The sequence below is a fragment of the Euprymna scolopes genome, chromosome 15, assembly GCF_053919585.1.
Source record: "Euprymna scolopes isolate OS-2025 chromosome 15, ASM5391958v1, whole genome shotgun sequence".
Lineage (NCBI taxonomy): Eukaryota > Metazoa > Mollusca > Cephalopoda > Sepiida > Sepiolidae > Euprymna > Euprymna scolopes.
The window spans coordinates 43,232,019-43,247,384 of NC_136496.1; the positions used below are offsets into that span (position 1 = coordinate 43,232,019).

General features: G+C 32.2%; 2 protein-coding genes across 2 annotated transcripts in view; both read left to right on the top strand.

The window, feature by feature from the left end:
* Positions 1–5,326: 5,326 nt before the first annotated feature.
* LOC145293793 (glutathione S-transferase A-like) lies at positions 5,327–13,833 on the top strand. Its single transcript, XM_080140347.1, has one exon. It carries the CDS (start codon positions 5,423–5,425, stop codon positions 6,140–6,142), a length of 720 nt encoding a protein of 239 aa, XP_079996473.1. The 5' UTR covers positions 5,327–5,422; the 3' UTR covers positions 6,143–13,833.
* An 841-nt stretch (positions 13,834–14,674) lies between these two features.
* LOC145293794 (uncharacterized) overlaps positions 14,675–15,366 on the top strand; it is a 77,396-nt gene continuing 76,704 nt past the window's right edge. The window contains exon 1 of the mRNA XM_080140349.1: positions 14,675–14,846. The gene's annotated coding sequence lies outside the window, so the exon portion shown is untranslated. The remainder of the gene's footprint in view (positions 14,847–15,366) is intronic.

Genomic DNA, 15,366 nt, shown 5'->3' on the forward strand with positions numbered 1-15,366 from the left:
ATGAAGAGGGAATATTGGATCACAGTGGACAGACAACAATTTCTTTGAAATTGACAAACTGGATACCATCACATCAAAAACTATGATTGAATGCCTGAAGGTGTATTTCACACAACATGGAATTCCAGAGATACTGACATCTGACAATGGTCCTCAATTTTCATCATACACGTTCAGAAAATTTGCAAGGAAATGGCTGTTTAAACACGAAACAATATCACCAGGCAACAGCCATGCAAATGTTGCTACCGAAGCAGCAGTAAAAATCAACAAATGCCTCTTCTGAAAATGCAAAGCGTCAAGAGAAGATCCATTCTTAAGGTTGTTGAACATATGCAATGTGCCAACCAAAGGACTAAGCACCAGCCCTGCACAAAAACTCTTTGGAGAAAACAGGAGAGGAGGCTTAGACACTATGAGACAAAGAAAGAGCTGAAAGGCCTCAATGTCGGTGATAATGTTTGAGTCCAGCCATCCAATCCTCACACAAGAGAGTGGAGGGAAGCAACAGTCCGAAAACGAATGACTGGTAGGTCCTATGAAGTAGAAGCAAGAATTGGACAACTATACCACCAAAACAGGTGATTCCTGTGCGAAACGCTCAGGTCAAAACACTCCTTCCCAGGACACCATTAGACTACACGCACAACTGATGCTCACCTTTAGTTCCGAATACAACCCCACAAACTCATACTGCAAAGAGAAAGGATTGCAAAAGAAAGCATTTATGAAAAGAATGATAGCCAACAGTTGACTATGCGTTCAGGACGCATTATTCAAAAATCTGCACGTTATAACGAATGAACAATCCACCCTCCCTCATATTGCCATTCAAAACACTGTCCCTACCCTTTCCACCTAAGAAGAAAACAAAATCAACAAACACTCTCCCTGACGAGGTGGAGGAAATGTTATATATAACCAAACCTCCACCACTGCCCTCCCTAGCCCTCTCCCCTTTCTATGTAGCTCTCCTTTCTCATTGTAAGATGGCCACTCAATAAAGCTGCAATTACACTTAGTCGTCTTCATTCTGATACTAACTCATGAACGCAACAGACCCTTTTTTTATTTTTCAATTTATCTATATATATTCCACTGGGAACACCAGAAAAACGATGACGTAACAAATTGATTAAAAAACAATAAGTTCCCTGGGGTTTGTGGCAAAAATGTCACTGAAAGAGGGATGAGACAATCTCATTCTAAAGACGCAGGTAAAAAAAAAGAAATGATGAACAATGAAAACATGCGAAAGCAACAGAGACGACATAATTAAACAATATAAATTTTATTAATTAAAAAGAAAAAGAAAACAAAAGAGAAGATAATCAAGTTGTTGGACAAATCAAAGTAACTGAATAAAAATAATGAAAAGTTACTCGTCAGAAAGAGAGAGAGGAGAAAAATGAATGAACTCACAAGGCTTTTCTTTTTTTTTTTTCTTATATATATATACATATAGGAATTGACTGTTCATTCTTTTTGCAATTTCTTTCATTTTGTCATCCAATGTTTCGGACAGTTTGTGTTGATCAATCTCGTCCCTCCATCCATTTATGTTTTCCCCGTCTTTCATAATGTAAGAACATATAAATTCGCTGTTTATTCATCATATTTATTGCTGGTGGTCCAAGAAATATTTTTTGTTCATTTCATTTAAAAACAGTGGAAGAATTTGCCATTTCTTTTCTTGGCTCTTTCATTTGTGATGTGTGGGAAGGCAGACATTTGCCACCCAGCGTCCTTGCCTGTCACTGTCAAAAGATCCCTTTTCAACAGTCCTAACCCTTTTATTTCCTTCCTATTCTTCATGGCCCATAACTTTTCTTTTACACGCATGCTGCATAATGTATATTTCTCTCTCTTTACACTTTTGTTTTCATGCATGTGTGCTGACAAACGTCTAATCTCTTTCTCTTTTAAAATGGCTGTCCACCTTTTCTTTCCCTCTTTATAGAATCCCTTGTATTCCTTTTCTTCATTTCCATTTTCACAGACGACAAGCAAAAAAAATAAAGAAAAAAAAAACAGTAAAATAAACGAATCTCCCTCTTTGCTAATGACAATTTGAAGTGAAGAAAGTAAGTAAAACTACATATTGATATATATATATAAAAGGAACTTTGTGTGTCTGTATATGTGTTTGTGTATGGTTGACTATTTTAAAAACTGATTACATATAATGATAGAAGATGTATCGAGACACAGGAATAGGTATGTTTGATCTGGCAGAATGGTGGTTCATTAAACTTGTGGGGTCTGCGTTCGCGCCTGGTCCACAAAGTATGGAAATAAAAAATTTCAAAATTAAAAAAAAATTTTTTTTAAATGTTTAGAAGTGTTTTTGATATAGATGTACATAACAATTTACAACCCTTCCTTTTCATAACCTATGATACTTTCATAAATCAGAGTCCATTTTCTGTAGGCTGTTTTTGAACCCAGTCAACGATAGGTACTTTTGCTAGTATATATATATATATATATATATATATATATATATATATATATATATATATATATAAGAAAAAGAAAATTAAAACTGTAAGTTGAACTTTACAATCAAAATTTATTGTTCAAATGAATATCCAAAAAAACAATTTACAAAGTCCTTATTCCATGGAGTTTCAAAGAATGCTATTCTTATTATTCTTCTCAACAGAGGACATAAAGAAATCAGCAAATTATATTTGTAGCAATGCTAGGATTTGTTACTTATGGCACTAAGTGAAACCGCAATTTATCGTAGTTATAAATTGCCAGGATATGTAAAAAAATATAAAAACAAACTGCGCATAATATTTTTCTTTCTCTTATAATAAGCTCTACTCTCTATTGCGTACTGAGTTTGTTTTATTCGGTTGGGATTACATTTTCTCTATATAAATACTGTTATTTATATCAGTTTGAAGTTTACCATTTCGTATATTAGATATACACTACATCCCTTTGATTTCATTACTTTATATATATATATATATATGTCATAAACATATGTATATATGCAAATATATATACGCCCGTTTATATACAAATGTATATTCACACACACACACGTATATATATATGCAGACGTATGTATATATACACACATATATATATATGAATGAAAATAGTATTCTCTTTTTATTTTTCTGCATACATATATACACACATATACATACACATACATATATACAAACATAAATATGCATCCTTATATACACATCGATTTTTCTACATACATACACACACGCTCTAACATACGCGCGTGTGTGTGTGTGTGTGTGTGTGTGTGTGTGTGTGTGTGTGTGTGTGTGTGTGTACTTGTAGGGAGTCCAGACATTGTTTGGGATCAAATAAGGGTCCAAAAATGTTCCGCCCTCTCATATGTTTACTGCCATCGAAATCGATAAAATCGTCCATTTTTCAATCAAATCGATTGATTGCCTGCTTTAGTTGGGGACCCATTATGATGCATCTGGAGACAACTCACATGCTTCTTGCTATGACTTATTTCACAATACATTGTAGTCTACATTACACTGTAGAGAACCTACTGCTGATTTTGTAAAATTTATTTTTATATATAATGGATTGAATTAAAGATTAAAATGGGAAAATGTATCATACTCCAATTGGGCTCTAAACATAAGCATTCATTTTGAATGCGCCTACTGTTGATTTTTATCAAAGAACCTACTGTTGATTTTTATGTTGACACTTTCGGCTTGTGTGGTAATAAAACTCCCCAAATGCACTTGTGATGTTAGGCTGTGTAAGGTGTTAACTTCAATCCAAATCGCCTGTTCCTTATTTCGTCGAATTATTTTGATTATCGATGATCGATACTTATTGAAGACATTCTGATACAAAACCTATCTAAGAACACTGCCAAGCACATGAAATTCCTTTGTGTGAATTTCATGAAAATCAGCCCAGCCGTTTTCACGTCCATAGGGAATGAACTCACAGACACACAAAGTTCCTGATATATATATATATATATATATATATATATATATATATATATATAGTGCAAAATTTTGTTGAAAATTCAAAGACACAAATTTTCAACAAAATTTTGCACTATATATGCTCTGTCCCTATTAAATAGACGCATTGAGCTTAACTCAAAATTAACCGTGAATGGTTTTAAAATAACAATCTAGACCCGTTAAACAAAAACGGTATACATTGAAAGTAACGACATTTCAAAAACAAACTTTAAATATATATATATATATATATATATATATATATATATATATATATATATATATATATATAACTTTCAGCAGTCAACGATAGACTAACAAATGCAATAAAACACACACATCTCTCTCTCTCTCTCTCTCTCTCTCTCTCTCTCTCTCTCTCTCTACATATATATATATATATATATATATATAATATAAAGCTGTGTGTGTGTGGTCACGAATAGGTTCCTATATGGTTGACTATTTTAAAAAACTGATTACATATAATGATAGAAAATGTATCGAGACACAGGAATGGGTATGTTTGATCCGGCAGAATGGTGGTTCATTAAAATTGTGGAGTCTGCGTACGTGCCTAGTCCACAAAAATTACAAAAAAAAACGTTTACAAGTGTTTTTGATATAGATGTACATAAGAATACTTTGATAAGTATGTTTTAACTTAAATAGGGATGGTATAATAAAATTGTGGGGTCTGCGTTTGCGCATGGCCTCCAGTGAATGGAAATAGGCACAAACTTTAAAAAAGACTTTTCATATCCATCTGCGTAAATATACTTTGATAATTATGTTTCAGTTTGAAGAAATATGGTATAATAAAATTATGGGGTGTTCGTTTGCACCTAACCTCCATAGAATGGAAATATGTCACAAAGTTTAACAAGTTTTTTTAATATAGATCCACAGAATATTGTGATAAGTGTTTCAGTGTGAACAGGTATAGTATAATAAATTATGGGGTGTATCTATTTCCTTTGTACTGGCATCATATTTTGCTTTGGTTTTGATACTCCCAAATTCAACCCAAATTTACAACCCTTCCTTTTCATAACCTATCATACTTTCATAAATCAGAGTCCATTTTCTGTAGGCTGTTTTTGAACCCAATCAACGACGGGTACTTTTCTAGTATATATATATATATATATATATATATATATATATATATATATATATATATATATATATATATATATATATATATAAACTTCCATCCATCCATCCCATGCTAACAATAGTAATAAAAAATAAATAAAATGATATACTTAAATGATTGTTTTGTTTTTTTAATTCTATTACATAAACACACGCTTAATTGCAAAGCACGTGATTGTATGACGTCATTTGCACTTTTGTATAAATTCGCAAACTCTCTTCGTTAGAAATCAAAAGAAAGAAATTGTGATTTAATAAAAAGCACACCAAAATATAAAACCGAAATGGATGACGTAACCTTGTATTGGGGTTCTGGTAGTTTCCCTTGCTGGCGTGTCATGCTCGTGTTAGAAGAAAAAAGAATTGCATACAACTCAAAATTGATATCGTTTGAGAAAAAAGAACACAGGACACCCGAGATTATGGCCCTGAATCCGAGGGGCCAAGTGCCGACCCTTGTTATTAAAAGGAGTGACACTGCAGAACCCTTCGTCATTAACGAATCCACAGCTGCTTGCGAGTATCTGGAAGCAACGTATCCTAACGAAGGAACCCGATTGTTACCCAGCGCTGACACCAACCCTGTAGATTTGGCACGAGTCTTACAAAGATCCCATGAATCTTGCAACATTCAACAGAAGGCTATAAATGATATCTTGTTGTATAAATGGTTTAGTCCAGCTGAAAATGTAGACGAGGCCTTACTAGAGAAACGCTACAAAATTCTCGCTGACGAACTGACAATCTGGGAGAATTTCCTTAAGGTTCGTGGAGGACCTGGGAAAGTCTACCTTGCCTCTGATAGCATGTCTATGGCCGATGTTATGTTTTTTCCATTTCTCGCCCTTTTTGTTCGGCTGGGCTTGAAATTGGATAAAGATCGTTTCCCCTGCTTGGCCGACTACTACGAATTCCTTAAGGAGAGAGATGCCGTGAAGAAGTCGTGGCCCCCTCATTGGAACAGTGAGCCGCCGAGCGCTGATCAGCTGATGGCAAGCGTGTAAAAAAAAAAAAAAAAAAAAAAAAAAAAAATTACTCTATACATATTTGTTTCTGCCTGATTAGTCACAACTAGTATACTTGACCCCCACCCGTCCAATGAAGAACTTTAAAAAATTATTTTTTTTCTTACAAAACATTTTTTTTTACAAAACTTTTCCCGCTCGTGCTCTTGTTACAAAAAAAAACAAAAAAAAAAAACGTTTAGCTGCTCATATAGATCATCTCCAATGATAGACGATATTGGTTCGATAAAATCCACTGTTGTCTTTATGACTCTACTTTCACCTTTTCTCGCTCACATGCATCTATTCGTTGTCGCGAGTGCCACTGCCCCCCTCTAAATTCCATAATTTTCACTTTTTTAAAACTTTTTTCCTGCTGACATAGTTAAGTTTCAGATTATAAAAAAAATTGAACAAAAAGTTTTCATAACTTTTCACGTTATAACATGGTACTAAATTGAACACGAAATTTGTGACCACGATGAATAGAAGATACGTACATAGATGAGAGAGAGAGAGAGAGAGAGAGAGAGAGAGAGAGAGAGAGAGAGAGAGAGAGAGAGAGAGAGAGAGAGAGATACATACATACATACATGAGAGAGGGAGGAGGAAGGGAGAGGGGGGTAAAGAAATCTTCCTTTTTTTTTTTTTAAACTCCTCGGTTCTAACCCCTACCTTTCGGTCACAGAGAGAATTGCCATGCGTTAAAAAATTTTTTTTTTTTAGCGTGGTCATAAATTTCGTTTTCAATTTAGTACAACTTTAAAATTGAAAACTGAACCCCCACGTGAAAAGTTATGAAAAAAAAACTTTTTTCAATTTTTTTTTTTAATAATCTGAAACTTAAGTCTGTAATTGATGATATTAACAAGAAAAAAGTAAACAAAAAAGTGGAGTTTAGAAGGCGTGGGGTGCACTTTCGACAACGAATTCGTAGCAGTGAGCCGACATCAGTGGACTTTTTTTCTTTTTCCCAAACTCTCATTAATGCTTTTTTCTTTCCTTTTTTTTTTTTGTAAGTTTAACCCATTTCAAACCGATAAATTATTACACAGTAAAAATAATTAAATTAAAATAAAAATCATTTTTCTCATTTCGAATTATTTAATTACATAAAAATTCCATTTTTTTTTTTTACTTAATTACTAAATTTAAAGTTATTCTAGCAATTTACTTCATGATTTTATTAACAAAAATATCGTAAAAACTGAATTTAACTTGAAAATACTATGAAAAAGTAGCCTTTTTACATTTAGTAATCAAGTAAAAAAAAAAAAAAAAAAATTCGAAATAAGAAAAATGATTTGTTTTAAATGAATTGTACTTGTACAGTTTAATGAAGACATTAAAAAAATGAAAATATCGAACAAAGGTTATAGTCCGTTTTGAACTAAAGATCTCCGAAAAAAAAAAAAAATCACGTAATTTGATCGAGTAGTTTTTTCTTTTTTTTTTTTTTTCTTTTTTTTTTCCAGCGGAGAAACATGTTTTTATGACAGCGCGTAGAAGGTAGCTATCTTTGAATTTTTTTAACAGGCTACGGGGAGATAACTCATTTAAAGCTCCAACACTACTGTCCCATCAACAATTTTTTTTTCTGTGAAAAAACAAAACAAAACTACTTGATAAAATTAAATCATTCCATAACGGATACCTACTAGATAACCTTTTTTTTCGATATTTTCATTTTTTTAATGTCTTGATTAAACTGTATAAGTACTAAATTAATTACTTTTATTATGCAATAATTTATCAGTTTGAAATACGTTAAACTTTAAAAAAAAATGGTATTTTTTTACCACCTGCCACCCCTTATTAAGAACGGCTTTCAGAATCTCCCCCCCCCCCCAGCTTCCCCACGTTAGAACGACTTTCGAGGTTGGGGGTGTTTATTCCGAAAGCCGTTCTTAATATGGGGAGGTTGTGGATGCTTATAATACGCTGGGGCACGTTGTAAAAATTTACCAAAAAATTGTTGCTCATCGTTTTGTTTACGAATTCAAAATAAGCGCATGTGAGCGAGGAAAAGCGAAAGTAGAATCAGGGAGACAAAGGCTACATGAGAACCTTTTTAGCTTAATTTCTGAAGATTTTTTTTTTTTTTTTTTGCGGTGGGGAGGGGGTCTTATACAGAATAGTGAATTTTGGAACAAACGCATTTCAGGAGAGAAAAAATTATTACGTACATAGTGCTATTCCAAAATTGGTGCTGTTTTACAATTTGCCATTGTGCAGAGGAAGACAACTCACGTTTATTAAGAAGTTCGTTCATTTTTTTCATCTCATAATTTAGGACGCTCGGTGACGCGACGATATTTTTATTAAAAAAAGAAAGCTACGACGAATTTTTTTAATGTAATAAAGTTAACATTATGGTACTCATGCACTTATTGATCCGTGCTGAAATAATAATGTTATTTTTTAAAAAGCCATTCTTAACATGGGGAGGGGAGGGTGTTTTGTACCTACTCTGTACTTTAACCTTATAAGTGAATAAAAAACGGTACTCCTTGGGCGTTGAGTTCCATTTCGACCAGCAGAAAAATTTAATGGGTAAATAAATGTTTACTTTAACTACAACAGAACACCGACCAATAACTATTTTGTGCCAACTCATCTCATCGCCATCGTTTATGCTATTCTTACATGATGCGTAGTAAGGTGACTTGTCACATCGCGGAAGAATTTTTTTGCAGACATTTAAAATAACAGGAAAGTTTTCAAAAACAAAATGTGGTTCATTTTTCTGTGTTACGTAGTTTTTGATGCTTTTTTAATTGATCTAAAAAATTAAGTTTTCACGAGCGGTTTGTCTACAAAAGCATTTTTATTTTTCGTGTTTTTTTTTTTGTTTTTGTTTTTTGAAAGTGGGGGTAATTATATATCTCGTACAATATTTAACAGGTGCTTCTGCAGTTTAATTTAGTTTTTCCGTAAGTAACGCGCCGACATACACCGAGCAGAAGAACTCCATCGCCCTACCCCTAATGTAAACAGATTTTTTGTGAAAAATTAAACAGCTCGGTGTAGACACTGTCTTAAATTATAAGATGAGGGGGGGGGGAACTGAACGAAAGTAAACGAGAGTTGTCCCCCTCTGCACAATGACAAATTGTAAAAAATAACGCCGTCGAAATTAGAATATATTCCAAAAATTAAGAAAAATGATCTAGTAGAAAAATAAATACAAGTAAAATAAAAGAAATCGATCTATAGAGTTTTATCATAATGTAAAAAAGTTCTCTTAGAGAGGTTTTTTACATTACAGTACAAATCGAGGGGAAGTAACTGTCACCGATCAATTTGGTATTCCGCTATTTCAAGATGCAAATGTTGGGGGTGTTATTAAGATGACTTTTTTCTAAAAACTACATCTTGCACATCTACTGGATCATTTTTCGTAATATTCGGAAATGCTGCTGCTACTACTACTACTACTACTACTACTACTAGTACTACTACTATTACTTCGATATGATACGTAAGTACGTATATATATATATATATATATATATATATATATATATATATATATATATATACCCCCCCCCCGAAATCCATTAGTTTCAAAATCCACTATTCTGCACAAGCACCTTGTTTTGTTTTCTTTCGTTTTCGTGTTTACGGTGTCAGACAAAAAAAAAAAAAAAAAAAAAAAAAAAAAAAGATAAAAACTGGGTTCGGAACTGACAAACGAAACCTAAATAACAAGAAAAGGTTTAGTTATTCCCAATTTTGAATACAAATATTTTATATTGCTTCCATTTTGAATAAATGCACAATGATTTAAATTTAAAGTGTTATGTAATTAAAAAAAAACTTTTATTTTTCATTTTCGCTTTTATTTATTTATTTTTTCAATTTTGAATGATTTCATGTATAATTATTAAAAATACTATTTTGTTTTATTTCCACTTGTGCTTTATTTCTTCAATTTTGATTAATTTAATAATTTTGAAAAAAAATATTTAAATGATTTGGTAAATTTTTACTTGCTTTCCACTTTACAATCACCTTCAAAATGGTGACTTTTAAAAGTTTTAGGGAATATTGAAAACGAATATCACATTTAAATTTGTCGCAAAAAAGTAGTTTTCCAGATAATAAGCAATGCAATTTGTTATGTGGTCATTTTTGTGCACGCAAGTGTGCATATTTTTGACGCACGAACCAGTGATAACATAATGAATTACATTGCTTAATATCCAGAAAACTACTTGCTTATGACAAATTTAAATCCAATATTCGTTTTCAGCATACCATAAAACCTTAAAAGTCGTCATTTTAGAGGTGGAAAGTAAAAATTTACTGTACAAAATAGTTGAAAGCGCAATGCGCATCTATCCTTTTCTCTCAATATTTCATTTTATTCTTCATGCATGCCTGTATATATATCCTTCATTTTATTCCTTTGCTAAAATATGACTTTTATACCATGATTTATATTGAAATATCGGTCCGATTCTTGACTATATACAAAATTTAACTTGGAGTGACTGTCAATGAAGTTTAGTATAAGTTTGCTACTTGTAGACCTTTTATAGATATTTTATCACATATTTCAGTATCTGATCTGTCAAATGTTTTATGGCCTTCTCTCTCTTAGTGTAGCTATTTCCTTGGGCAATGTGTCTTGCCCGATAATATTTTGCTATAATGAACTGTATATTGTAGTGGAGGGATGGGTACAAAAAGCGTAGTTTCTGACAGCTTAATGTGTCGTTAGCAGTCGATTGAATGAATGTCGAAGTAAACATATAGGTTAGCGCCATTTTCACTTATGTGTCACCAATGTGATATTAGTGGCTGCTCCTGGTGTTTGTAGGTCTTTGCTCCTTTTATATTATGGGTTGATACAGGTTAATATTAGTTAGTAATTTGTTAGTGAAACATCCATTGAAGAGACGAAACACGCGTGGTATTGTAACGAGGAATTTATTAACACTGAATAGAAACAAAGCAGTTTACTACTAAAAAGAGTGTCACTCAACGGTAGTGGGAGGTTGCAGTCAAGAGTGACAGTGGCAGTTACTAAGTCAAAGGGAGATAACTCGTGTTTACTCCATATGTAACATCCTCGTTTTACTGAAAAATAAAAGTATTTTTATATTTAAAGTTTTCTCATTTAGTCTCTGTATCAGACTGGACGTTTAATTAGTCTACCTTTCTTTGTGGAGTTTGGTATTATTTTGTTTTCCGAGCTTGTTTTTGATACGACTTGTTTTTGACTATTTTCTTGGTTAAATATGTTTTCAGAGTCATCTCTGACTAAACTTTTGATTTTCTTTTGTTTTTAAAATATGACGTCTGTCACGCCGTACATATTTTCCTTGTTCAGTTTTTATTAGATATGAACGAGGCTCTTTTAATTTTTTCACAATCTTACCTTTTAGGTTCCATTTTTCTTGTGAAAGAATACGGACAGTATCGCCTTTCTTTAGTTCTGGTAGTTCTTTGAATTTTTTTTTCATTTATTCCATGCTTTTTCATTGTTTTGTTATGCATGATATTTGGAAGATTTGTCCTTAGTGTTCTTTTCATCAACTGTTGAGGTGGTGACGGGGTTTTATCTTTTAATGGTGAAGTCCGTAACGCTAACATTGCTAGGTATAGGTCTTGTCTACTTTCAAACGATTTCTTTAATGTTCTTTTAATGGTTTGAATGTTTCTTTCTGCTAAGCCTTGAGAAGGCGTTAGGGTTACAGTTACCAATGGCTTTGAGTTTTGTATCTTCACCACCTGCAACTTTTTGCGATTCTTTTGTAGGTTAAAAAGTTTCTGTTGTTCTTTTTCAAGGTTTCTTTGCAGCGTCTGCAATTTCTCCTCAAAATTATCCTTGCGCATTTGCAAAACGGACAACTTTTCGTGATTATTATCTTTTAATGTTTCTATGTCCGTCTTGTTTATTTTATACGTTCTTTTTATCAGTCCTAGCTCTTCCGCTTTAGCTTCTCGTCATTTTCAAAGTCCTACAGTACACAGGTCAGCAATATTGAAGTTTTTACCTTTTCCGGTTTCTTGTCCGACTCTGTAGCTTGCAGGAACAATTGAAATTGTTTTTTCCAAGTTTCCCATTCCTGTCCGAGATTATCTGAAGAAAAATGTAATTTTTTTGGATGTGGTAAAAATTCCATTTTTTTTTTTTTTTTTTTTTTTTGAGAAGATATTGATATATGGTTGTGAGTGTTGACGGTTCGATGTTTTATCCTGACACCATTTTATATTATGGGTTGATACAGGTGAATATTAGTTAGAATCATGTTAGTAATTTGTTAGTGAAACATTCATTGAAGAGACGAAACGCACGTGGTATTGTTACGAGGAATTTATTTACACTGAATAGAAACAAAGCAGCTTAAAAAACGACCCTGGTGTCTACTCTGTCCCGTGGGGAGGCATAGTAAATAGGTACTAAAAAGAGTGTCACTCAATGGTAGTGGGAGGTTGCAGTCAAGAGTGATGGTGGCAGTTACTAAGTCAAAGGGAGATAACTCGTGTTTACTCCATATGTAACAGCTCCTACTGCTGCAAATTGTGTTTTGTTTACATGTTGTTATAGGTTCGATGGGGATCTTGTATTCCATGATATAACATTTATAACATCTTCCATATGTGTGTCGTATTTTTGTTTTTTCAGTAGAAAAAAAAAGGAGAAAGAAACCCTTATCCTTTCTCAAAACCACACAGACTAATTAAGAAAATTGCCAAGATTAGAAACAAAAGACAGTTGGATGCATGATTGCGTCTCGGCTCGAAAATGGTATACACTTTTTCGTTAAATTTATATGCACATGTAGGGCATGATTTATGGGCCATTTAATTAAATATTAAAACACACATGCAGATAAAAGCAACTATGGTCATATATATTTATCGCATAGCAGAATCCTGCGTATTAACTGATTATTCTAAGGGAGGTAACTGTAAGAGATTCGTTTATTTTTCATGTTAGGATGTAACACGGAAAAATCGACGGTAATTGCATAGGAATGATTTTTTTTCAACTACGTTAAATATAATGTAACAACGTTTTATGAAATAATTAACAACAAAAAAGTAAAATGCGATGACATTTTAATTTTTATTACACAACATTTTTTTAACTACTTTATGTAATGTAACAAAGTTTGGCGCTTTTACACTATTAGGACGAAATTTCACATAAAAACAATGGCATTCCTCGTGTTTTTAAGATGATCATATAAAACAATTACACAAATCGATAAGGTAGAAAATTATTTATCTAAGAATATAAAAATAGAATTTGATGAAAACGATCGTATTTACACAGATGAGTTCAAAAGGGAGGTAATTTCCGTTTCAATTTAAACAAGATGGCGGCAATTTTTCAACTGCTAACGCGATTAAAGTTTTTTTTTTTTTTTAAATAATTCAATAAGATTCAGGTAATTTCGACTGCATAATTTGGAAGCTACCATTATAATTTATTAGAATTGATAAAAAAAAAAAATCAGTAGAAACCATTGTTTTTTTAAATCTGAAAACTCCATTTATCGACTACAAAATTTCTTCCCAATAGTGTAGAAGCGTCCAAAGTTTTAAAACTGCTACATCAAATACAGTGATTGAAAAAAAAAAAAAAACTTTTTTGCTTGAAAAAAAAAATCGCATCTTTCTTTTGTTACAATTTCTCGAATGTTTTCTTCAATAAAAATTGCAATTCCACTACAGTTATCGTTGTTTTTTTTCCTTGTTACATTAAATAAAGTTTTAACGTGCCAAATTCTCGCATGAAAAAAAAAAAAAAAATGAACGAATCTCTTAGTAAAATACAGTTACCTCCCTTAGATCAATTAGGTACCCTTTCCTTTTTTTTTTTTTTTTTTTAACTAAGTTCAATAAATTCAATCGATATATGTCGTTTAATCATTCCTTCCAACTTCAAAATAAATTTACGAAAAGTAAAAATCCGGAAAATGATCGTAGATAACTCTAATATAATCGTAGATAACTTTGGTTCAAGGATGTTATTTTGCTTTTGCGACTCATCTGGTAGCGCCCAAATAACCAGCTTAACCTCAAAATAAGATTATTAAGAAAAAGAAAAGAAAAGAAATGTAAATCAATACATTTTTGTGAATTTTTGTGCAATGTATGAAAATGCAGAATTCATTGTAAATACTCCCCTTCCCACATTCACACATGACTATATTATTTAATTGACTATACATTTTAATATATTTATTATTTATTTTACTAAAAAACACGGCGTAAAAGTACAGAATATTTAACACTTGATACTGCATGAGAATTAAAGTTTTTATGAACCCAATCTAACTTTAACGTATGGAAACAATTTATAATATTTTTTAACCGTTTAAAATATTAAGTTCTCGATAATTTAATTTTAGTTCATCTTCATCAGACGTCACTAAACTTATAACTTGACACATTGTTCATTTCAACGTAATTAGAACTAACTTTTGGACTATTAAAATTTTCCTTTTCTTGATATTCTTCATTAGATCGAATACGAACGCTGATTATTAATTATTCGGAACACATTTTCTTATTACACCGGCGGTGTTTTTCGTTTCATCAACGCTGTAATTTAAAGCATCGTTTTTATTGTAAAAATATCGAACAAATTCAAATTTGAAACATTCAAAAACAAAATTGATGTTTTTTGGGTTTTTTTTTCACAATTCGAAAATATGAATTTCAGATTGACATTAATGGTTAGGTGAGTGGTTAAAACTTGTTAAATATTTAAGGAAAAAGAAAAATGACATGTTACTTTGTGTAATTATTTCATATTCGAAAAAAAGTTATTTGAAAATTTCATTTTTATTTTTTCACGTTATAAAGATACTTTTTTTTTAACGAAGGAGTCACCACTTATCAAGGCCCGGAAGTCACTCGAGAATAAGTGTTAATGAGTGTACAATAATCAATGGGAAAATGTTGTAATCGTTAATAGTGGAAATTTGGTAAGTTGGACTACTTAAGGGAAGGGGATGGTTCATCCAGAACTTGTTAACGTTGAACTTGAAGACGACTATATTGTAGTCAGTTGGAAAGCAGGAAAACGGAACAGAGTTTCACAGGCGTGCAATTCTAAGAAAGAAGCTTTGTTCATGGAATCTACGTTTAGGTTTAGGCACAGATAAAGAGTGGGGGAAATTGTTAATAGTGATTTCAGCTAGACGAGTGTTTTACGTGAAAGTTAGGCCAAGGGGGGACTATATTGGAGCTCAGAAGAG

What these genes read in the sequence shown, in the direction of transcription:
- LOC145293793 (XM_080140347.1), top strand. Translation starts at nt 5,423, where the DNA reads ATGGATGACGTAACCTTGTATTGGGGTTCTGGTAGTTTCCCTTGCTGG.